Source organism: Ctenocephalides felis, unplaced genomic scaffold (genome assembly GCF_003426905.1).
Source record: "Ctenocephalides felis isolate EL2017-DRISC unplaced genomic scaffold, ASM342690v1 CF-g0.4_SCAFFOLD_01886, whole genome shotgun sequence".
NCBI classification, from domain to species: Eukaryota; Metazoa; Arthropoda; class Insecta; order Siphonaptera; family Pulicidae; genus Ctenocephalides; species Ctenocephalides felis.
This window is the reverse complement of record NW_020538040.1, coordinates 136,802,180-136,828,425: the sequence shown is the minus strand read 5'-3', so window position 1 is coordinate 136,828,425 and position 26,246 is coordinate 136,802,180. Positions and strand designations below refer to the sequence as shown.

At 30.3% G+C, this 26,246-nt stretch overlaps 1 protein-coding gene across 1 annotated transcript in view; it reads left to right on the top strand.

Moving 5' to 3' along the window:
* Window positions 1-2,261: 2,261 nt before the first annotated feature.
* LOC113377703 overlaps window positions 2,262-26,246 on the top strand; it is a 69,013-nt gene continuing 45,028 nt past the window's right edge. Inside the window, exon 1 of the mRNA XM_026618105.1 lies at window positions 2,262-2,546. Coding sequence (XP_026473890.1) covers window positions 2,522-2,546 — 25 coding nt within the window. The 5' untranslated portion in view covers window positions 2,262-2,521. The remainder of the gene's footprint in view (window positions 2,547-26,246) is intronic.

The following is a 26,246-nucleotide window of genomic DNA, read 5'->3' as shown; positions in this document are numbered from 1 at the left end:
TTTAAAGTAAAGTATTCATCTTTATTGGATTATTCTCATCTTTTAGAAATTTTGTTAGTCTGAATTCACATTTTATATAACTTCAGGACCTGGTCGGGGCAAAAAGTGCGAAAAAATGGCATTTCAGTTTTTGAGAAAACGGACGTCCGATTTGAATGATTTGAATGTACAAATTTTACTTGTATTGACAAAATGTAGAATTGAATCATTTTTTTGGAATAAAGGTCAGCGGTTCGTACCAATGCAGTTAGTACAAATTTTATTTAAATGTAAGTTTAACCTTTAAGCGTATCAATATATTTCAACTCTAAAACAGATACAAGGCTTTGAAAAGATGACTGAAAAAAATTCAAAACTTTCAAAAATTTGCAGGATTATCAAAAACGCTTAAAATAATTCAAAATTTTCAGAAATTCTTAAAATTCTACTATTATCAAAGTTTAAAAAAAATATTTTAAACATTTTATGTTACGATGCGGGTAGTTTCAGTAATTTTCCAAGGCATGATGCGGTGCACCAACATTTTTATATATTTTTACGTTTCAGAGGTTTCTGAACATTTGACATACAAAAAATGGATGTATGTGCGTATGTGTATGCGGATACAAATTTTCGCTGATATTTCGGGAACACAAATCAACCGATTTAAATAATTCAATAAACATTCGATTTGTATTGATAAGGAGACATGCTTATTAGTTTTTGGCAAAGGCAGGTCTAGCCGTTTCGAAGATACGGGGCAAAAAAAAAACAAAGATGGTAATAAATGTTTTTGAGATAAAGGATTGTCCGATTTGAATAATCCAAAAAACATTTCATTTATTAAGTACTGTTATTTTTGGAAAAGCAGATCTAGCGGTTTCAGAGGTCGAGTGAAAAAAGTAAAAAAAAGCCATTCGGCGGTCAAAAATTATCATTACACCTATGCACATCAAAATCATTTTTTAGATATTTTATAGAGATTTTAATAATAAGTATGAATTTTGTTCACACTTCTATGGTTCGATACCAATGTTCAATCGTTACACTGCGACGCGGCGCTTACGCGCTTCGATATTTTTTTTCTAAAACACCCACACAGGACGATTGCTTTGAAAAAAAGTTCAAAATTTTCAGAAAAATAAAAAAGTATAAAAAAATTCAAAATATGAAGAAAAATTCAAATTTTTCAAAAAAAGCAATTTTTTTTCAAAATTTTATAATCTCATTTTTAACTTCCCGTAGGGTAGTATATAGTAATCGCAAAAAAATCAAGAATGTGAATCGGAAACAGGGTTCAACCGATTTCAATAATTCAAAAAACATTCGATTTGTATTGATAAGGAGACGTGCTGATTAGTTTTTCGCATAGGCAGCTCTAGCCGTTTCGAAGATACAGGGCAAAAAGTGCACAAACGGTAACTCAGTTTTTAAGAGAACGGAGTGTCCGATTTCAATAATTTAACAAACATTTTACTCGTATTGACAAGATGAAAAACTGATTGAATTTTTGGGAAGGCAGGTCTAGCGGTTTCGGAGATCTAGTAAAAAAATGTTATTTGGCGGTTAAAAATGATCATTAGACATATGCACATCAAATTATCAGATGTTTTATAGAGATTTTAACAATAAGTATAAATTTTGTTTACATTCCTATGCGTTCCGTACCAATGTTTATCCGTTAGACGACGACGCGGCGCTTACGCGCTTTGATATTTCGTCTCTATGCAGTTAAAGCAGTACGATTGCTTTGAAAAAAAGTTCAGATCTTCCAAAATATGCCAAAATAAAGAGAAACATTATTTTTTCCAAAAAAAAATAAAAAAAAAAAAAAAAAAAAAAAAAATTTAATTTTTTTTGAAAAAATTTTTTTTCAAAAAAAAGTAATTTTTTGTCCAATTTATAGTTTCTCAAAATTTTATTTTTTTGAAGTAAATTTTTTTTAAAAATGTTAATCGTTTTAAAAAAATAATAATTTTTGGTACGGGAAGTTCCAGCAATTGCCTTAAGGCACGATGCCTTAATTGCCTTAAGACAGAATTCCATTTACAGCTACTTTTTAAAGTTTTCAAAAAATTTGAAGTTTTTTTAAAAAAATGATTATCGGTACGGGAAGATCCAGCTATATGCCTTAAAGCACGATGCCATGCACCACTAGTATTAAAAAGTTACCATGAACTTATGAGGATTCGAATTTGTTAAATTTGTCTATTTCAAACATCTATTGACTCGATTATGAAGTTAGAATAATGTTCCCGAGCTGATAGTAAGTATCAGTCGCTCAAAGTGCGTGTGACAGAACAGAGAACACCAACACATCGGCCCAGTGTCTAGATAACTCGCAACTGGTGAGCAGTGCGGTACAGGTTCTCCTCGTGTACGGACGGCCGACTCGTCCGAATTATGCTCGGCACGTGTTCGATTCAAATGATCCCGCTACGTTCGACATCCAAATGATAAACACTATCTAATCAAGTGATGTTGTTTAATTAAGCAAGTGTTAGTTCGAATTCATTTTTGTGTTTTGTGTATATTATAATAAATGGACCCCGAAATTCCTCTGAAAGGTAAGAGTGCGCTACTGTATTTTCTTTGTGACCCACGCCAGCGGATATTTCTGGCTGATTCGCTTTAAAGAGGGCAGCGCTCCCCGAGGCGCCTGCTTTATGTTTTCAAGTTCGGCGATAATTCCTTTGTTATTATGGCTTTAGCACTTTGTAAAATTCATTAGCAGAACGTAAACAGATGCTTAGATAAATTTGAAATCTTAATTATGTGATGTTCAATATTTTAGAGAAACGGCTTTGTTGTTCAAAATAATAAAACACTATTCGCAGATGGTGAATACTAGGTCGATGTGAATTATTTATGAATACTCACAGGTTTAATTCAAACAAAGAATTGATAATTTTTGATATATATATATATATATATATATATATATATATATATATACAGGGCCGGTCCTGGTGTCCTCAGCGCCCGCATGCCATTTTTTTTATAGCCCCCCCTCTTTTATTTTAACTGTTATTTTTTTTTAATACTTTTTAAAAATTCTGGATTTAGAACACAAAAAATTCGCAGTTTGCTCATAATTATACTACTGAACTATTTTTAATATCTTTCAATTCAAATATTTAGGACATCCAAAAGTTTCAGTAGGTTCATTATTGCTTGCAACCTAATTATTTGGGTTTTGAAACATTTTGCTTATTTATTTTATGCGATTTCTAGCCTTCTATTAAAATTCTAGCCTTTTATTATTAAATGTAACGCTGGTACTTCATTTTGGTTTGGCTTTAATGTTTATTATTTAAAATATCCAAAATTGCACCGTAAACTTCTCCTAATTGATATGGTAAGGGCCGAATTGTATGTATTTATCTTTACTTTGTACATCGTGTATCAGTTTCTTGTTTTGAAGTTAAGTTTATAAACGTATTTTAAAAGTATTGTCCAAAGATTAGTAAAAGATGGCAAGAAATAATGTATTTCTTGAATGATATTGAAATAACTATATTATAAATTTCATATCCGAATCTCGTTTGGGCGCCCCCCAAAGCGTGCCCCCGCATTTTTCGAATGCATCGCATTCAATTCTCATGTCATGTTGTTCGTCGCAATGCTGATAATCAAACAACATATTTTTTATACCCCTGAGTGGCCACACTTAATTTTTAACTTCCCGTAGGGTAGTGTTATAGTAATGGGCCGAAAATCGAAAATGAATTTTTTTGCATTTCTCGACGTTTTGAAGGTTTCTGAACATTTTGGCATACCTCAGAAAAAATGGTTGTGTGTGTATGTGTGTGTGTGTGTTTTGTATGTCCGCATTTTTTCGTCCACGTTTTCGGGCGCACGGATCAACCGATTTGATTCCTATTGATAGGGAGATGTGCTGATTAGTTTTTGGCAAAGGCAGGTCAAGCCGTTACGGAGATACGGAGCAAAAAGTGCAGAAAATACTAATCGAGTTTTTGAGAGAACGGAGTTTCCGATTTGAATGATCTAAAATATTTTCAATTTGTAATGATTGGGAGAAAATACGAAGCTATACGTGCAAAAAATGGCAGTTTTTGAGAGAACTAAGCGTCCGATTTGAGTTATTTAAAGTACTTTCTGCTTGTTTCAACAAAATAATTGCTTTTAGAAAAAGAACATTGTTTCAAATTTTTTTTTCAAAAAATTTTTTTGTATTATTGAAAATAATTTAGAATTTGATTTTAATTCTGACTGAAGTTCTGATACACTTGAAACAAATAATTTCAAATTTGCAATTCAATTTATATAATTTTTATAAATATGACAATGTTACAGTATTTATAATAATCTATTTGAAAACATTTAATATTCCTCGAACATTTCGTTACGGTACGGGAAGTTCCAGCAATTTGCCTTAAGGCACACCACTAGTTTTTGTTTTTTAAATCAAATTATTTTACTTTATTTTTTATAATTATTAATTAAAAAAGCACACTCAGCCCTAAACCTTCACCCTCCTACCACAAATCCCTATTTAGTAATAGTCGATTTTAGTAATCGAATAACTTTTTATGCCGCATGAATATTTTTTACTGAATTCTGATTATGATTTTCTTAAACTCATTGAAAAGCAAAAACTTATTTTTAATAGTTACAATAGTTAGTTATTTTTATACTTAACCTTTGCGGGACGAGCTAGTATATATATATATATATATATATATATATATATATATATATATATATGTTCTGGATGAAGTCTGAGTATATGATTGAAGCCATCTGTTTAATTGGACTTTTCAATATTAAGAAAGAAAACATCAAAACAACAAAGGTTTCCATTCAATCCACTCGTGTACTCATTTTCAGATTAATTTAAAATAGACAGATATTTGTTTTATTTTGCTCAGTACTTACATTCTTCCGATTCATTAAAAATATTATAAATAAAACAGATTAAAAAATAATTACTTCAACTAGTAAAGCAAACACTTATCATAAAATTATGATAAGTAGTATTGCCAACTCCTGGCTCTTATAATCAATAAAACCTTAATAAAATTAAGAAGTAAAAAATTGATTAATTACGTTTGCGTTGAAATATGAAACCAAAATTCAAGACATTTATAATGATGTTTACTAAACGACACCAAACAACCAGTCAGCTGTATCGTTTGCTCAAAGAATATTTTGCATGTTCCGCAATATCAAATGTCTTGATAAATTTCATAACTTTCGTTTTTTATTTTTGATAATTTACGAATTATACGATTTGAAGTATTAAAACGATAAGCCGCCGGTTTATAATGTAGAAAATTCAATTGTAATGTTTTTTTTTGTATTTATTTATAATATTTTTCATGCTGTATAAAATTTTTATCTAATTGTGTAGCAATATGTAACAGTTCAACAATAATTTAACTATGAGGCAGATTCCAAAAAATAATAGTTTTATTACAAGCAAAACACCTTGAGCAATTAACTAATTGTTTCTAGCAGTAATCTACATTTTACAAAAATTTCAAAAAAACTTGAAGCTTTTTTAAAAAAATTAATTCCAGCAATTTGCTCTAAGGCACGATACCAAGCACCACTAGTTTTAAATTATATTGAATATTAAAGTATTATGCTGACGTTGTTGAAATGAAAATGAAAACATTTATTTCTTTCCATTTTAAACCATCCGATTAATAGCAATAAGTTATTTAAGATAGTACTAAACTGAATTATAAACTTTAAGTTTGTGTTTCAGCAAGACAATCTTATTTGCTAGTTTTATGTTGCTTTATATGCCATTATGCGTTGAATAACGTTGCAAAGCTTTTAAAACAAAATGACAGGTGAATATGTAGACAAGTGGATAGCTAAACATGTGATTGGATAGACATGTAGACAATTAGACAGGTAGACAGGTAGACAACACGCAGACAAGTAGGAAGATACACAGATAGACGTGCAGACAGGTAGAATGGTAGAAAATTAAGTAAGGAGACATGTCGATTGATGAGCAGGTGGACTGGTAGGCAGATCGACTTGTAGGCACATCGCTTGATAGAACCGTAGAAAGGTAAATGGGTGGACAGGTAGGCAGGTACAAAAGTAGACAAGTTGACAACTTGGACATGTGGACATACAGTAAGTTTTTTAAACAGGTAGAGAAGTGCACTGTTAGACATGCACATCATAGACAAATCAAAGATTTGTTGATGAAATCGATTATTTACACATACATTTAGTTTTTTTGTCATTTTATTGGACTTCGATAAACCTTTAGCGGCAAAAATGCTATACATGTAGTTTTTATTTACATGTTTACTTTTCGTTGCTTGATAAATCTAATTACATAGAAATAACAATTTGAATTAATAGGATTGATACTAATGATTTTGTAGAGTTAACACTTTCCACTCGCGTATTTCGAGATTTATATGATTTTTGCCGCCGGAGAGGCGGCATCCGAGTCGAAAGGGTTAAATTCCTATAACATTTTTCTAGTCTTTCTCAAATAAACTGCATTCTAAAATATGTGGTCAGTGATCTGTTGATTGATTCTGTTGAAGATCCATAATTACACATATCCGTTCACGATAAAATTTTTAAATGTTTATTTAGAAAATAAAGTTTTCGCTTTCACTAAAAACTAATTAATGTGTTCTTCAATAAAAATGTTTCAAACAATCTTATAATTTATTTTATTATTTTAACTTAATTTAATTTTTTAACGCATGTTATTCTACTTCGTGTTTTATTTATTATTTTAGTGGACGTCAACGGCAATCAGTACAAAACGCAGTATGGAATATAGACGTGTATGTCCTAAGAGCGCGGCTCATTATTAAATTTTTTTATTATTTTTTTTAATTAAACCACTTTTCGTGGTACTGTAATATTTTCGGATGTTATGCTAAGTGTCATTGAAATCTTCAAGAAAAATTTAAAATTTATGAAGAAACAGCTCAGCCGATCTGTACGAAATATACTAATACTGATCAGCACGATGCCCAGCTGATATTTTTCAGACGAGTTTCAACTTTTCAAATCGTTGATCATTGATTTAAATTTTAGACTTCCTACTAATTCTAAAGAAACGGCTCAGCCGATCGACTCAAAAGACTGACTAGGCAATGCTAGTTGTCATCAAATGCCTTCTAAATATTCCAAATCTGCGCAACCGATTTCGAGAAAACTTTGATAAAAGCCTAAATTTCAACTTACATGCATATATTTTTTCCAATTTTAGTGCCAAACTTGAAATGCCGTGAAAACGTAGGGTTAGCAAATCGGATTTTCTGGCAAAATGATATCTTTCTTCCGAAAGATAAAGATTACAATTTTAAGAAAAAAAAATTAAGAAAAAGTCTGGGAATGTAGGAGTTAATTTGACTTGAATTAAAAAAAAAAAACATTTACAAATGACCAAACTGGGGCAAACATATACTTGTCATTTTAGCTGAAACAATCACATTTTTGTTGTATCATAATAGTAATTGTCAAACGTACGCAAACCTTATCACTTTTGAAATTAATTTAATTCGTACATGTGTAATAAATTTTAAAAGATAAATGGAATTAAAAATCGATATATTAATGATGCGACGTAAATAAAAACATTGAAATATTTATGTTATTTCCTCAATGTCTGTGTAATGAACTCTTATCTGTTTATTGTGAAATTCTACTATGCTACTTATTAATTAAAAAATAAATAGAATCTAATTAATCGTACATTTCTTTTACTAAATAATTGTTAAACGAAGTACTAAAAGACAATTTTAGTAGAAATATTTATATAGAAACCATTTGATTATAACTATAAAAATAATTAAATATAAAATGTAATGGTATTGCTAATAATATATTAACTTATATTATATATGTATATATATATTAACTTTCTAAGTAATAACTTGATCGGATAATGCATATTTAGTTAAATAAGTTATTCAAAATGTTCCAAACAAGAGTGAGAGTGGGTTGATATAAATCTTGTATCTGAGTTTCATGGATCTTGTAACTTTAAGGGTTATTGTATCATATTCCAAATCAAACATCTTAAACATTCAAAAATGTCAAAGTAAATTAAAACATTAAAAGAAATTTGGACTACCCCAAAGTATATTCCAAACTGGTTGATTAGCAACACCTGCAAGTAAACTATAAAATACATACTCAACCAGACAAATACAAAAGTCGCCTCGGGGATTACTCAAACTCAAGTCCGCCAAAGCACTCCGCCTGGGCCAAATTAAAAACGAAGTTCATTATACATTTATCTTTAAACAATAGATAAGGCCGACGTCCAATCACTATCAATGGTCTCATGTCAGAATTTTAAAGCCTTTATTATTATTATTAAAAAAGGTCTTATTGTAGGGGTTTTATTGTAGGCCTTTAGGTCTCGAGGCAGGAGTCTTTGGATCTTGTCGTAGGTTTTATTTATGTAATTTTTTGTGTTTGTAATGCAGTTTTTTGACTTTCCGTAGGGCAAGTTATAGTAATCGCAAAAAAATCGAAAATGAAAATTTTTATATATTTTTACGTTTCAAAGGCTTCTGAATATTTTGGCATACCTTAGAAAAAATGGATGTATGTGTATGTAAGTGTGTGTATGTGTGTGTGCGTGTGTGTGTGTGCGGATACAATATTTCGTCGACGATTTCTGAAACACCGATCAACCGATTTAAATAATTCAAAAAAACGTTTGATTCGTTTTGATAAGGAGACGTGCTGATTAGTTTTGGGCTAGGTCTAGCCGTTCCGAAGATACGGGGCAAAAATAGTCAAAAATGATAAATCAGTTTTTGAGAGAACGAAGCGTCCGATTTGAATAATTCAAAAAACATTTTATTTATATTGACTAAACGAAGAACTGTTTAAATTTTTGAAAAGGCAGGACCAGCGGTTATGGACTCTCAATGAAAAAAGTTAAAAAAGCGCCATTTGGCGGTCAAAAATGTTCATTGGTTTTTTCGATTGAAAAAACATTCAGTTTATACTCAATCGCAAGGTGTTTTTGCAAAAGGCATGAAAGTATGGAGTCGTTTTGGAAGAATGGAGCGCGAATGGAGGGTGTAAAAATGTTCATGCAGTTTTTGAGAGAACGGATTATCCGATTAGATTAATTCAAAAAACTTTTTGCTTGTGTAGACGGTGTGCAAAAAATGCTTTTACAAAAAAATTCGTAATTTTGAGAATTTTCAAAAATAAATTCAAGTTTTCAAAATTTTTCAATTTCAAAAGAAAAATATAAATTTTGAAAAATTTCAAAAAATCTCAAAATCTAAAAAAAAATGATTTTTTACAAAAATTTGACAATATTTTGAAAATTAAAACAATCAAATATTTTCAATAATTTCCAAATTCTCAAAAAAATTGAAAAAAATGTTTTTTTCCAAAAATTCTAAAAATTTTCGAACTTTTAAAAAAGTTTTAAAATTTTGAAAAATTCCAAAATTATCAAAAAAATTGAACAAATTTCTTCTAAGTATACACATAACTTGTTTGTAAATTGTTTTTTTTTCCAAAAATTCCAAATATTTTCTAACTTTTAAAAAAGTTTTAAAATTTGAAAAAAATTCAAAATTATCAAAAAAATTGAACAAATTTCTTCTAAGCATACACATATAACTTGTTTGTAATACGCTCGTCGCCCAATTTAATAAGCACTTATAGATTTACAGTATGTATTTATAATAAATAAATAATCTATTTGAATTGATTTAAAACAATTATTGATTATTTTCATTCCTCGAATATTTAATTATGGTACGGGATGTTCCAGCAATTTGCCTTAAGGAAACTTGGCAAATTTCTGGAATTATTATCGTGGAGATTATTTAGGACTTCTGCAGAGTAGAGTCTACATGCAAAAATCCATTGTAGGCTTTATTTCCAATCTTGTGCATTTAGGCAGTATTGCGTTTGATACTCATTATAGACTTTATAATTATACATTTGCTATAGTAGGTTTTGTAGCATAGTTTTGTAGGTAGTGAACCTACAGATCTTGTTCTACAGGTTTGTGGTAGAACTCTAGTTCTACAGGTTTGTGGTAGGTCTTGTAAATATAGACTTCATTGTAATGATTAGTACTACTGACTTGCTAGAAATACGTACCGTGAATGAAATATGCAATTGCCCCAATTTTCTTTAATAACCCAATCGATTCATTGACAAGAAAAATTTACTACATTTTCCTAATTGGAAAAGCGCCAAGAAATCTCAGGAGGAGTTTATTGTTTTATGTCTTATCTATTTCTCTGTCTGTTCGCCGTCAACTAATAATATCTTGGCTTTATATATGTTTGTACATATGTTTGGGACCACTTTTAGAAAAATGTTGTTTAAAAGTTTTTTCTAGGTGAGTGTTAGAGCCTCACACTTGCAACCACACGGTTTCCAATTCAAATCCCCGTTGCTTGCAGTCTGATGTCAAGCACTAATGATAGGGTAGAGCGGCTTAAGGGACCGCGGGTATAAAGGTCCACCACCGATATATTGAAAACCAGTGAGGTTAAGAAGTTTTTAACAATATTTGAAAGTAGCGGGCAAAAAATCACGATAATGTTTGAAAATACATAACAAAAATATTTTCATTCGTTGTTAGCTTTTATATAACTTTTAAGTTTGTGTTATTTAATTATTTTATAAGATATATAGCTAATTTGAAGTTAGATTCAACAGATGTTTTTATATAACCTCTCTAATTGCTTACATTTAAATGGGGTAAAAAGGACCAACTAAACCCTTACCCTGACAAAGGCGTGAAAAATAAAAAAGTAAATGAAGTTAAAAAATATCAATTTTAAAAGAAATAAATAAAATAAATAGTTATTTCAAGTCTGCTGTTAAATGCTTCTAACCAAATATCAGATCATGTAGCTAGTATTTCGTAAAATCCCTTAAAAATTAAACATAAGCCATTCAATTTGTTTGGGGTAAAAAGGGACTTATAACAAATTTTATTAACTTAAAACAAATATGTTATTTGTTGTGATGTAGTTCATTTAGACAGTATAATGATCTAAACCATATATACTTTCAAAAATAAATCAAAAATATGTTTTTAAGTAAAATAGCTCTGCTTTAGTGCATAAACGTTAAAATATCTTCTCTATTAGAAAAGATATTTGTAATAAAAATATATCAAAACTAGAATACGACAAATATTGGGTTGCTTTTTAATAGCTGTTAGTGTAATTAGTGATCATAAACATTAATTACAAAAGCTTTAGAATTGTTCGGACGTCTTTTCGGTTTATTATATTGGCCATGAAATTTACAAAACTTCAGGGCATTAAGCTTTATACGGAATGGTTGCTACCCCTGGTAGAGGGGGGTAGCGGGGTGTTTTAAGGGAACGAGTCGTGCTGTTCTAAAAGGGAAGCCGACTTAACCACATGTAACTAACCTATACGCATAAATATATTTTTCTTCATTAATACTTAATAATACATCAGTTATTGTGATTAGAACTGCAACAAATACAGAATATAAAATTAAATCAGTTTTTTAATACAGTCCACAGCGACAAAGGTTAAATAATAACCTAACAACCTGAGTGATCGAAGAAGAAGAGTTTTAGTAAATTCTTGAAAATACGCACAAATAAACATTTTGGTACTTCGAACCGTATCGTGAATTACAAGCAGTTAATTAAAGTACAATAGTGATAACAAATTTCTAAGTGTTGTGAAGAAGAAACATTCCAAAGCGGCTAAACTTTATAACCACGTGGCGGTCAGACGAGAGCAAACAAGGGAACGAAGGCTGAGGACAATTACAACATCTACACACCTGTATTACAAGTAAGTCTGTTTTCATTCCTTTCATAATATCCCAATAATTTCACATATTGCTCGGTTGTGTTTAATATTGTATTCAAAATGGCGGAACTTAAAGCGAAGCGTGGATTCATTAAATCCAAATTGACGCGAGTGCAAAATTTTGTAAATTCATTAGATTCCACAATACTAGATGAAAATATAATTATTGAATTAAATACCAGACTCGAAAAGATATTACCAATTATTGATGAATTTGAAACGATACAATATGAAATTGAATTAATTGAGGGTGTATCAGAAGGCGATAAGGAATCTTTCGAAAATGATTATTATAGAACAATAGCTAAATTAAAATTTATAATTCAAAATTTCAATGACACGAAAAAATGTAAAGACGATCAGCAAACAATAGGGCCGTCTAGCATTGATTCGTATACAAATATCAAAAATATTAAATTGCCTACAATTAAACTTCCCACGTTTGATGGAAGTTACGATAAATGGTTAGAATTTCATGATTCATTTAACGCTTTGGTGCATAGCGACAATACTTTAAGCAAAATTCAAAAATTTTATTATTTAAAATCATCATTAGAAAAAGATGCCAAAAATAGCATTGCAGCTATAGAGGCATCCGATTCTAATTATGATATAGCATGGCAAATTTTAAAAGACAGGTTTGAAAATAAACGGTTAATCATACATAATCACATAAAGGCAATTTTTGATAGTCCGAAATGTAGTCGCGAATCTCATTCAGAATTAAGAACGTTATTAGAAACGATTTCTAGGCATCTACGCTCATTAGAGTCATTAGGCGAACCCACAGATAAATGGGACACAATTATTATATTTATATTCACAAATAAATTCGATACGCGTACGTTACGGGATTGGGAATCCTTTACCTGTAGCAAAGAAAAGCCGACGTTGACAGATATTAATAATTTTATTAAACAAAAATGTGATATGTTAGAAAAATTATCCACAAATATTAGTAGTAAACCTTTTCCTAATAATATTAATAAATCTGTGGCTCAACACATAAAATACAAGAGCACAAATAATAATCATAATCCATCAATTAATTATCTGTCAACGGGGCGGCAAACTTGCTATTTATGTGAAGAAAATCACTCCTTATATTACTGCAAGCAATTCAAAGCGCTATCTATTAAAGATAGGATAAGTAAAATCGAAGAATTGAATTTATGTATAAATTGTTTCAAGCGAGGGCATAAGGTAGACGTTTGTTTAGCATTTCCGTGTAAAATATGCAAAATGAAACATAATACATTGGTTCATTTTGAAGAGACTAATACAATTCCTATCACATCGGGTTCAAATATGACGGTTGCTAATTATTCGACAAAAAATATTAATACAAAATTACAGTCACAAGTAATTTTAGCAACAGCTGTTATAAAAGTAGAAAACTCGAGCGGAGAGTTCATAGAATGTCGGTGTCTTTTAGATTGCGGGGCACAAAGTAATTTTATTACGGCAGATACCTGCAAAAGGCTAGGTATAAAACTAGACAAAACAAATTACACAGTTATGGGCGTCGGGCAGATAGAGACCAATATTCGGTTCTCAACAAATATTAATTTTAAATCTACAAATAACTCATTTAAATCCAATATAAATTGTTTAGTGCTAGAAAAAATAACAGAACCACTTCCATTAGTTTCCATAGGTAACAATTTTAAAATTCCGACAAATATTTTCTTAGCTGATCCGGAATACAATAAGACGCGGAATATAGATATACTTTTAGGGGCAGATATGTTTTGGAAACTTTTATCTGTAGGTAGAATTAAATTAGGTGATAACGCACCGATTTTACAGAAAACTTTATTAGGTTGGATATTAGTTGGGTCGTTTTCTCCGAATTGCACAAATTCAAAACATTCAACAAATTTATTAGCATTGAATAATTATAATATTAATAAACAATTAGAGAAGGTTTCCGAAGTAAAAGATATTAAAAACAACAATTATAAAAAGTTAACAAAACACGAAACATTTTATGAAAATCGTTTTATAACAAATTTCAAACGCGATTTTACAGGTAGATTTATAGAAAAAAATCCTTTTAAAAATAAATTACATTTAGAAGATTTGAAAACTCGTCATATACAAAGATTTATGTCACGTAAACATAAATTCCAAGAGAATAGTTTATTAAAAATTAATTGTGTAAATTTTATTAATGCATATAGTAAGTTAAAACATATGTCTGAAGTTAGTAATTTTAATATTAAGGGGGTCTCCTCATCAGTCAGTTTCAAAAAATCGATTTTTTTATTTTTGCTTCAATCGTTAGATTAATTATTTAAGAATATTCTTGCAAAGTTTGAGAGTCCAACTCAAACTAGTTTAGGATTTACAGGTCCGAGTAGAGTCGCGCGTGGGGCAAGCGCCAGTCAAGCCGCGCAACTTTAAAGCTTATTTTCCGAAAACCGATTTTTGTAAAATTCCGTGCACGATTAAAATGAACCATAAAAGCTACATATACAAGTAAGACACCGTTTTTTAGATAATTTTATTGTCCATAGATTGAACTAAAAACATGTATTGAAAATTTTCATTTTACAATGTTGTTAACGCAATTACTCCTTAAAAAGCCCTAAAAAAACAGTACTTTTTTAAAAAAATGTTAAAAATGTTTAAATTTCAACTTTGAGCCACCATAATAGTCTATGATATGCAGAAAAGCCTTCTGAATAAAGAAGTATTTCCATTTTTAGTTTCAGATAAAAATTACGGGCTGTACCTTGCACGGAGTTTGAGTTGTCAATCGCGAGCTGCTGCGCAAGATTGTTTATAAATCAGCCATTTTTATTTATTTTGACATACAATAAATTTTATTTTGTTGAATAAATACGTGTTCAAAACTATGCAAAAGATCTTTTGTTTCTCTTGTTGTTTTCATGTTCAAAAAAAATTCTGAAAAATCCCTTTTTTTGTAAGCTACTGATGAGGAGACCCCCTTAAGTCAATTAGTCAATATTTCTTGCCACATCGCACAGTAAGGAATAAATATAGTTTAAAAACAAAAACGAGAGATGTTTTTCAAAGTTCGGGAAAGTCTTCAAGCGCCTTGCCAATGTGTGATGTTCATTATACGGGAACGTCAATTCGAAATGACTTATTTACAAAAATGTTAAGATTTAGAATGCCTATATATGCTTCATTAGGCGATACTTCAAAAATTTATCGGCAAATAATAATTAATGAAAACGGTAGACAAATTCCAACAGATAATTCAAAAACTTGTGAATTAAATACGGTCACATATGGTACAGCACCTGGATCATTTTTAGCTATACGTTATCTTAAACAATTGGCAAAATAAAATAAAATTTTATTCTTCTGCTTACAACACAACATAATTAACATAGATTTTATTTAAATGACCTTTATGCTGCCTCAAAATATTACAATTTTGAATTCTTTAGATAATTTAAATTTTAATGACAAAAACATACAAGAAACAAGAGCAATTAATTTATTAGTCACCAATGTAGAATTTAATTTATTTTCTCGGTTTTCGACATTGCGAAAATTACAATCAACAATGGCATATGTAAATAGATTTATTACGAATTGTAGACTTAAAAAAAATAAGTATAAACGGAAGTTTGGACCACTTACAACACAAGAATTAGATCAAGCTTTTAAGGTATTGATAGTAATTGCACAAAAACAATCTTTCCAATTAGATTATAATAAACTTGTCAATTCTAAATCGCTCAGTAAAGAGAGCAGAATTTTATGTTTAAATCCTTTTATGGATAATTCGAAAATTATACGAGTAAGCGGTCGATTAAGAAACACAAATTATTCATTTGATAAAATTAATCCTATAATATTATGCTCAAAACATAAATTAACTACGTTAATATTACACCAAGAGCATCACCGATTACTTCACTGTGGTGCTCAACAACTTCTCGCAAGTATTAGAGAACGATTTTGGCCAATTTCTGGACGTAACGCTTGTAAAGAAATTATTCGGAAATGCGTTACTTGTTTCAAAGCAAAACCATCGTCAAATGATTATCTAATGGGAAATTTGCCTAGTAGTAGAGTTAATCAAGATTTTCCATTTAACAATGTCGGCCTTGATTATGCTGGACCGTTTATTATCAAAGATCGAATAACACGCGGTGCCAAATTTATTAAGGTTTATATTTGTATTTTTATTTGCATGTGCACCAAGGCTATTCATTTGGATCTGGTCTGCGATTTATCGACAGAATCTTTTTTACAAACATTAAAACGATTCATTGCTAGAAGAGGTCTTCCTAGTAATATATTTTCAGACAATGCAACAACATTCGTTGGAGCAAACAATCATTTAAAAGATTTATATAAATTTCTATTAGAATCTAACGAAGAGATTAGAAGTAAATTAATAAGTCAAAATATTAGCTGGCATTTTATACCAGCAAGATCTCCTCATTTCGGCGGACTGTGGGAAGCTGGAGTAAAAAGTTTAAAATACCATCTTCGTAGGGTGTTACGCGAGACAAAACTATGTTACAATTCAATGTATACATTATTAACACAAATCGAAGCAATTTTGAATTCTCGTCCCTTAACTCCCTTATCCTCTGATCCATCTGATCTCAATCCACTAACTCCAGCGCATTTCCTGATCGGCAGATCATTAACATCACTTCCAGAAAATTCACTTTCCCACATCCCAGAAAACAGACTAACAAAACTCCAGCATCTTGAAAAGCTAAGGCAGCATTTTTGGACAAGATGGCACAAGGAATATCTAGGAGAATTACAATCACGGACCAAATGGAGAAGACCAATGGAACAAGATAATCTTATAGGCAAACTGGTGCTTATAAAAGATGACAATCTACCACCATTAAAATGGCGTCTTGGACGGATAACAGACATACACCCAGGCAATGATGGTGTCGTACGGGTTGTTACACTGAAGGGCCCCAATGGAGAATTAAAAAGGGCACTAAACAAAGTGTGCATTCTACCAATCAATAATGAAATATCTTAAGTTTATATAATATTAAGAAATATAAGTTAAATAATTTTAGATTAGATTGTCATGCAAATCATTATTACATTGTTAATCAATTTTTATACTCGTAAAATCTTTATACAATTTTTATACTTAATGTTAGTTCAAAATCGCTATGTTTATCTTTTTAAAAGCTGTAGCTTTTCAAGGCGGCCGGCATGTTCGGACGTCTTTTCGGTTTATTATATTGGCCATGAAATTTACAAAACTTCAGGGCATTAAGCTTTATACGGAATGGTTGCTACCCCTGGTAGAGGGGGGTAGCGGGGTGTTTTAAGGGAACGAGTCGTGCTGTTCTAAAAGGGAAGCCGACTTAACCACATGTAACTAACCTATACGCATAAATATATTTTTCTTCATTAATACTTAATAATACATCAGTTATTGTGATTAGAACTGCAACAAATACAGAATATAAAATTAAATCAGTTTTTTAATACAGTCCACAGCGACAAAGGTTAAATAATAACCTAACAACCTGAGTGATCGAAGAAGAAGAGTTTTAGTAAATTCTTGAAAATACGCACAAATAAACAAGAATATCAAAAATTCTGTTTGCTGGTCAAACACAAGAAGTTGTATATTTAAATTTATTATATTTAGCATGGAATTTTTTGGATACCCATAAGTTAATGTGCAATTGTTGACTGATTTATGCGACAGAAAATTCAAAACAATTTTCGAGTTTATACTTAATTATTTTTATTATTTGTATAGATAGTGATGGAGTACAATATAAATATACATATTGTTGTATAATAATAAGGCAAACAACATACATATGTAAGAAAAAGATTACAAGAAAATATTTCATTTTTTTTAAATTATTGGCCACCGCTTTACAGCATTTTACCCACCTGCATTATTCATATTATTTTTCATCATATTCTATACAATTTTACATATATATATTTCCTATATATTTATCATATATATATATATATACTATCTCTTCTTATATCCTAATCTTCTATTCAATTTTCTTTCTAATTTTTATTCTTCTTCTTGTTTCTCAATATGTTCTCCTCATCTTCTAAACTAAACTTCTTTTTTCCCTTCTTAGTTCCAATACATTTTTTTCTTGTATTCTACAAATTAACAATTTTTAATCTAGTTTAATATTTTATATTTAACTTCCCGTAGGGTAAGTTATTGTAATGGGCCGAAAATCGGAATTGAAAATTTTCACATTTCACGACGTTTTGAAGGTTTCTGAACATTTTGGCATACCTCAGAAAAAATGGATGTGTGTGTGTGTATGTATGTATGGATACAAATTTCCAGTCACGTTTTCGGGCGCACGGATCAACCGATTTGAACGGTTCAAAAAACATTCGATTTCTATCGATAGGGAAAAGAGCTGATTAGTTTTTGGCAAAGGCAGGTTCAGCCGTTTCGGGGATAAGGAGCAAAGAGTGCAGAAAATAGAAATCGACTTTTTGAGAGAACGGAGTATCCGATTTGAATGATATAAAAAACATTCAATTAGTAATGATTGCGAGAAGTGTTTATTAGTTTTTGGCAAAGGCAGGCCCAGCCATTTCAAAGATATGGAGCTAAATATGTAAAAAATGGCAGTTTTTGAGTGAACTAAGCGTCCGATTTGAATGATTCAAAGAACTTTATGCTTGTCTTAACAAAATAATTGATTTTGGAAAAAAAAATTGTTTCAATTTTTTTTGTATATCAAAAATAATTCAGATTTTATTTTTAATTCTGACTATAGTTCTAATATACTTTAAACAAATAATTTCAACTTTGCAATTCAGTTTATATAATTCTTATAAGTATTAGACAATGTTACAATATTTATAATAATCTATTTGAAAACATTCAGTATTCCTCGAACATTTTGTTGCGGTACGGGAAGTTCCAGCAATTTGCCTTAAGGCATGATGCCACCCACCCCACTATTTAATTCTGGTATTGCTGGAGATTCGAACCGAATTCCTCCGAAGCGTGTGAGTCGAGAACGCTACTGAGTGAGCTATTCCCGCCACAAAAATATTTCATATTGCGAATGATATCCCTACTGTTTAAATATAATTTGCACTTGACTGTATATTTGTTTGTTTGTTCGTTCAAAACATATATAAACGATTTCTATTCTTAAGCAGAGAGGAACACTTCCAATGCCAACTTCAAAAACTGTGTGTCTATGTAAGCCAAGCATTACCTATTTAAATTTATACAAAACAAAATTCGGCAGAAAGTGCCCACACGTGCAGAGATTTACTGATTTTAATTTTTAGGCATTTAGAAATTAGCATATAATAACAATATGACATGACAAAAACGCGTTCTCTTTAAATATTACAGCATGCTATTTTTTTACAATTTTATATAATAGAATATTCAAGTTGGACTTGAAATTAAATTGCAATAGTAATTTTATATTTAAAATATCTGCAAACTGTTTTTTCATGGCCCAATGCCACAGTACTTCACAAGTGCGCTTTTGAAATTCAGGTGTTTTAAATCTTTTTCGGATAGATTATTACAACTGAATATAGCTAAAAAACTAGTGGTGCATGGCATCGTAAAATTTTTTGAAAACTTTGTAAAAAATAGATTTTGGCGAATTTTGAAAGTTTTGAAAAAAGGGCGTTTTTGAAGAATTTCACTTTTTATATTGTGATTTTTTTTGAAAATTTCGATTTTTTTTCAAAGTAATTACGCTGTGTAGCTGTTCTAGAGTCGATATCGAAGCGCGTAAGCGCCGCGTATCAGAAACATTATAATTGTAAACAAAATTTGTACTTATAATTAAAATCTCTATAATTTTGTTTGAAATGTCTAATTTTTTTCACGTTTCTTTAAACGTTTAACGCCATCACGTTTCTTTTACATTTTTTTATTCGATCTCCGAAACCGCTAGACCTGCTTTCCCAAAAATGTAATCAGTTCTTCCAATTTCGTCAATAAAGAAAAAGGATTTTGAATCATTCAAATCGATTGATCCGTGTTCTCGAAATCGCCGACGAAAAATTGTATCCGCACATACTTGCACACACATACATAATTTTTTTTTCTAAGATATGCCAAAATGTCGACAAACCTTTGAATCGTAAAGATATGCAAAAAATTTAATTTTCAATTTTTTTTGAGAAAAATATCTTACCCTACGAAAAGTTAACAATTAACCGAAACGTAAAACTTTTCATTAAAATTTTATTATGATATATTATACATTCACATTTGTGCATACACATTTATATATTAGTTAATGGAAGGAGTTTGTATTTGCCAGAAAATGAGATTTGCTAATTTTATGTTTTCACGACGTTTTAAGTGTGAGACCGAATTTGGAAAAAAAGTATCTATGTGCATATGAAAGCCGATTTTTGACCGTTTTCTCAAAAACGTAACGGAACGGCTGAACCGATTTCAAAAATTTAAAAGCCATTTAAAGAAACTCCAGGAGGACGAGCGTTTATCTGTTTTGCGAGACGATCGGTCGAGCTCTTTCTTCAAAAACAGCAGAATGGTGCAAACATTTTTGTCCACGTTTTCGAAAATAATATGGACCGATCTTCAAATTTACAAAAATAATAATTTTAAATCGTATTGATGTTTCGGAAAATGTGTGCAAGTTGTCTCACGGCAAAGTACTTCTTGCATCTAGCTTATTTATTATTATAATCATAATTATACCTACTATTAAATTATTGAATCTATATTTTTCTATAATATAGAGTTACATTGTTATTTCCAATACAATATTTAACAAGAGGCACGCGTAATGTATTTCAAATTGTTGAAGGATTTATATATATTTTTTAATTCTCTCGTATAAAATTTCCTAGTAAACCGTTTATTACCCTTATTCTATTATGTTTATTGTATTACATATTGAAATGATATTCGATCTAATATATACATAAAAGACACCGCGATACTAAAAGCATCAATATAGGATATTAAAAAAGCATTCAAATTATCTAGAAAAATCAACGGAGATGAAAGTTTATCGATTTTTTCATATTTTTTTATAATTGATATAGCATTCTATTCAATATTTTGCATTATATTTATTTTTACATATTTTTTTCTTTTTTATCTTAATCTATTTAATGTTTTACATTATATATGTTTTTACTAAGGAGGTGCCGACTCGAAAATTTATTGATTCATATGATTTGAATCATTCGAACCATGAATCGACTCATCTCGAATCGAGCATGGATAAATAAAAGCTAAGACAATGCAAGTTACAATAGTAGATAATCAAACAATATAAAACAAAATTGAATTTTGGGTCTACTGATATCATGTTTATTTTATTTTATTAACGAACAATGACGCTGCTGTGTCTGTTCTCTACGCATATGCTCAGAAATTCAATTATTAAATTATTAAATACCTTGCAAGCGAGTAAGGTCCATTAATCACGTGAACGCTTTTTTTAGAAATTTTTGACCTTTCTATTGGTGATACGTGGTGATATTTAAACTTACACCCCCCCCCCCCTTTCCCACGAACATCACGTGTATTTTCAGTTACGAGAAAACAATCGTATGATTTTTGATTTTTTCTTAAAAAAATGCTTGGATTTTTTTAAAAATTCATGTAAGAAGTAAATACACGAGATATTTCACTAAAACCTCCCCTCCCCCACGTGATATTTCGTGATTTTTGGTCAAACCCCCTCTTCTCCTGAAAGCCTCACGTGATTAATGGACGTTTTCCTAACTCGAATGATTCGATTAAATTCGAATCGTGTGAGTAACTCGAATGATTTGATTCAATTCGAATCGTGCGAGTAACTCAATAAATCCTTTCAACTCAACTCGATCGTGCGAGTAACTCGAATGATTCGATTCATTTCGAATCGTGCGAGTAACTCGAATGATTGGATTCAATTTGAATCGTGCGAGTAACGCATCAATTCAATATCATGATTCTATTCAATTCGGGTGGTTCGCATAATTTCATTCCTCTTTTCGTTTTCATATGTATGATTTAAATTATTTATTATTAAATTATTTTTTTATGTTTATTACAATTTATGTTCATACATATTGTATCACAGTAAATTGTTTTGGGCTTGATGTGAGTTAATTAGAATCAAGTATAACGTGATTCGAATCAGGTTGTTAAGGCTTGATTTGAATGATTCACTTGATTCGAGTTGGCACATATTTGGATAAACATAATTTTGATCTATATTTTCAAGTGGAAATAGATATCACTAATATTTGTCATCACGTTGCACATATTTTTAACGCAAAACCTCTTCGTTACAAGGCCGAAAATTCAAACTTTTTCAATATTAAATTTTAATATAAATTTAAAAAAAAATATAAAAAAAATCTCTACAAAGCTTTAAAATTTCAGGCCGTAGGATCCAAACGTAAACGTTTTTTCAACAAATACCGATGGTATTCAGTTTCGTTACAAGCCAATTTATTAGGCCAATTAGCCAATTTATTAAGCCAGTTAAGTGTTGTGTTATTATATTTCTTGTAACCTAGCATTATTAGAAGACAATGCTCACTTGAAATGATTTTAGAATTATGTTTTTTAGTCTGAGTCGGATACAGAACCTGGTTGCAAGACCCAGGCCCTTACCATGGACTAGTTCAATAGATAGGAAACTAGTGGTGCATGGCATTGTGTTTTAAGGCAAATTGCTGGAACGTACCAAAAATTAAAATTTTTAAAAAAATGTTCAACTTTCTTTTAGAGCTTTTTTATAATTTTGGAAAATCTGACCTTTTTTCCAAAGCAATCGCGATACGTTAGCTGCATAGAAACGAAATATAAAAGCGCGTGGGCGCCGCGTCGTAAGTCTCGAACCAATAAACTTGGTACGGAAACCATAGAAAAGTAAACCAAATAAGTTACAATTAAAATATATATAAAATATGTGATAATTTGATGTGGATATGTCTAATGATCAGTTTTTTGAATCATGCAAATCGGATGCTCCGTTCTCTCAAAAAATCAATTACCATTTTTGGCAGTTTTCGCCCCCATTACTTCGAAACGGCTTAACCTGCCTTTGCCAAAAACTAATCAGCACGTCTCCTTTTCAATACGAGTGGAATGTTTTTTGAATTATTCAAATCGGTTGACCCGTGTTCCCGAAATCGTCCACGAAAATTTGTATCCGCACACACACATACATCAATTTTTTCTAAGGTATGTTAAAATGTTCAGAAGACCTTAAAACGTAAAGATATGCAAAAAAATGTATTTTCTTTTTTTTGCGATTACTATAACTTACCCTACGGGTACCTACAGAATATTGTGTATTTTTATGAATTCATCTTGCATAAATAAAGGTTTAGACAGGATCCTGATTTTATCAAGGAGGTAAACCGATGTGAACTTTATGAATGGGTTAAAATTAACGCCCGACTATTTGACAGATATTCTCTATTTCATCTGAAAAAATATATTAATATGGTAATTTACTAGATAGTTTTTAATTAACATGTATACAATGTTTTCTTGCAATTATATATGTATTTAGCAAAGGTTATACTGCACTTATAGCAGAATAAAATTTAGAAGCATTTGACCATTACAATGTTGTGAATGCTATATCCATAACATTGGTAATGGTTTGTCTATTGCAAATTACACAAAAATTATAATTTTATGACGATTCTACCTGCAGATTGGGATAGTGTACAATACAAACTTGTAATTATTATTAACAACAGTAGCTTAAATTAATTTTTATAGGTATACCACCTGCAAGTTTTTCAAGGTTTCTTTGGCGACCTGTTGCTAAAAAAAATGTTAAAAATTGTCTCACATACAAACATGTATTGATAAACATAAATACTTTTTTCAATATTGGTCTCAAACGATTCACAGTGACTTAAAACATAGAGAAAACATAAGATGGGTAAGTCTGATTTTCTGGTGAAAATATAAAGTTTCTGGCGATTTTTGGGCGAAATCTTAAAATGTTGACCTCTTTGTATTTTTGAAATTTATTTTTGAAAATTGAAAATTGATTTATGTTTTTAATTTTTTTTGATATATTAACAGAAATCAGAACCTTTAATTCTACGAGCTGAAACTTCTCCTTGCTTCGTATTTTTAGATGGTAACCGAATGGTGAATCCATCTATATTTGATAATTTTGTTATTAAAATTTATCTATATGGTGACTTTTTTATTGGTGCAGCAATGCCGGACAAGGGCTATTTTCACTTCAAAAATATATTGCTATCTGTATTTCCAAGTGAAAATCGTTGTCACTGCTGCTTGACTCCAGGCTGCTCGAAGTGGGTCTCGACCCGGGACCTCTAAATCAAGTCCTGTCGCTCTTAAACGCTTACCTACCGACGAGCCTTAACAAAATTTAATTAGACAGATCAATTCAGGCGTACTTGAAATTATTTAATCATTTAGAACTTCCTTTTGCTTTTTTTAATGCAGCCAAACATCCTTAATTATGCGTATGTGAATTGCTTTGTAACAAAGTAGTATTGAAATTCATTGCCTCACTGTAATATTTTAAAATAATTACATGAAACAAATATATTCAAAAAAACACCAGCCAGGTTCGGAGTTGCATAGTTATTGGTACTTAATGAGAAATCTATTGCGAATTTTCTCGATATCTAAATAACAAATCTATAAAATACTAAACAAATAATATTTATGACCAATTATATTTCCTATTAATTGATAAACAAAAATGCATTAAAGAGCGCGGTAGTCCGATAGTAACACTCTCGTTGAAGGTTCCGTATCAGTATACAATCTGAACATATATATCTTGACATAATAGTGAAGTTGTTCGTGTTTAATATAAACTGTTCAAGAGTGACTCATTTGATTGTTTGCAACATTATAATTATTAAGTATTTTTTATATAAACATAGTTTGTTTGAGAAATTAGTTATGTAATAACAAATAAATAAGTTTAGGTATAAGTTAAGTAAATCAAAGCCTGCATTGACTACCTGTGTGTACGAGTGTCGCCTATAGACGGCATGAAGTGTCAAAAAGTGTGCTTCAATATTTCTCACTCCGAGTTAAATTTTTCAGAATGCTAAATTTTTATTGTGGTTTTTAGTTTTTTAGAAGTGTAATTAAATGCACATAGAAATGCTATGTTTCAGACAGCTTGATATCAAGCAGTAGTGATTTGGTTTTGTCCTATAATTATAAATATATGAAAATATGGTTTCAAGTGAGTCTTTCATTGCATTGCTATATATATATATATATATATATATATATATATATAATATATATATATATATATATATATAATATATATATATATATATATATATATATATATATGTATAATAAAAGACAATAATAAAAGTACATCGACAATTTTAGACCAAGTATTTTTAACTTCCTGAAGAACTTTATCATCTAAAGACCGATTATTTAATTTTATGTTTTCTTGACGTTTCAAGTCCCTCTGAATCGAATGAGACCAAATTTAAAAAAAGTTTGTGTGTGTGCGTGTGTGTTTGTAAACAGATTTTTTGCTTTAAATCGACGTTTTCTCAAAAACAGTTGCTATTTCAAAAATTTAAGTCATTCAATGTATCTCGATGAGGACTATCGTTTGTCAGTTTTGCACGACGATCGGCCAAGCCGTTTCCTTGAAAATAGCAGAAAAGTGTAAAACTTTTTGTTCACATTTTGAAAAATTAAAAAGTGTTCGCAAGTATATTGTTTGGAATATTAGTTAGTTACCTAATTAGTTTTAGGTAAAGATCTTCCGAACCGTTTTCTTGTAATTAACTGTTGAAAAAAATTTTATTTGCTGACTTTTTTGAAACTTTTTTTCACGATAGGTATCGTGGTCTTATAGAATTCATCAAAGTTTGAAAAAATATCATCCAAAATTTGTGTCAAAAATTGCTTTTGTGATGTGATAAGTCAAAGATTGTCAATTGATTAAAATGTGGAATAATAAACTATAATTTTTAGGACATACAAGCGCACGTCTGTGCAATATAATTAATATTATTAAAGATAATTTTTTAAATGTGTTTGAGAAAATTCAAATAAGTCAATTATTGTACCTATCGAGAAGTTTTTGCAACTTACCTGGCAAAATGCCACTTTCAACTAGTTAATTTTTTTATTATTATTTTTGGACAGTTTTTGAGTCCTATAAGCAATTGTTCCTTTTTTTTAAACAGCAATCAGAACTTCACGTCCTATGAGCTGTTGGGCTGAAACTTCTCCTTACTTCATATTCTTTAGATGGTAACCCAATGGTTAATCCATCCCAATTTGATGATTTTGTTATTAGAATTAATCTAATAGGGCTGACTTTTTATTGGTGCAGAAATGCCGGGTGAGGGCTATTTTCACTTGGAAACATATTGCTATCTATATTTGCAAGTGAAAATCGTTGTCACTGCTGCCTGACAACAGGCTGCTCGAAGTGGGTATCGAACCCGGGACCTCTGATTCAGGTCCCGTCGCTCTTAACCGCTTACCTA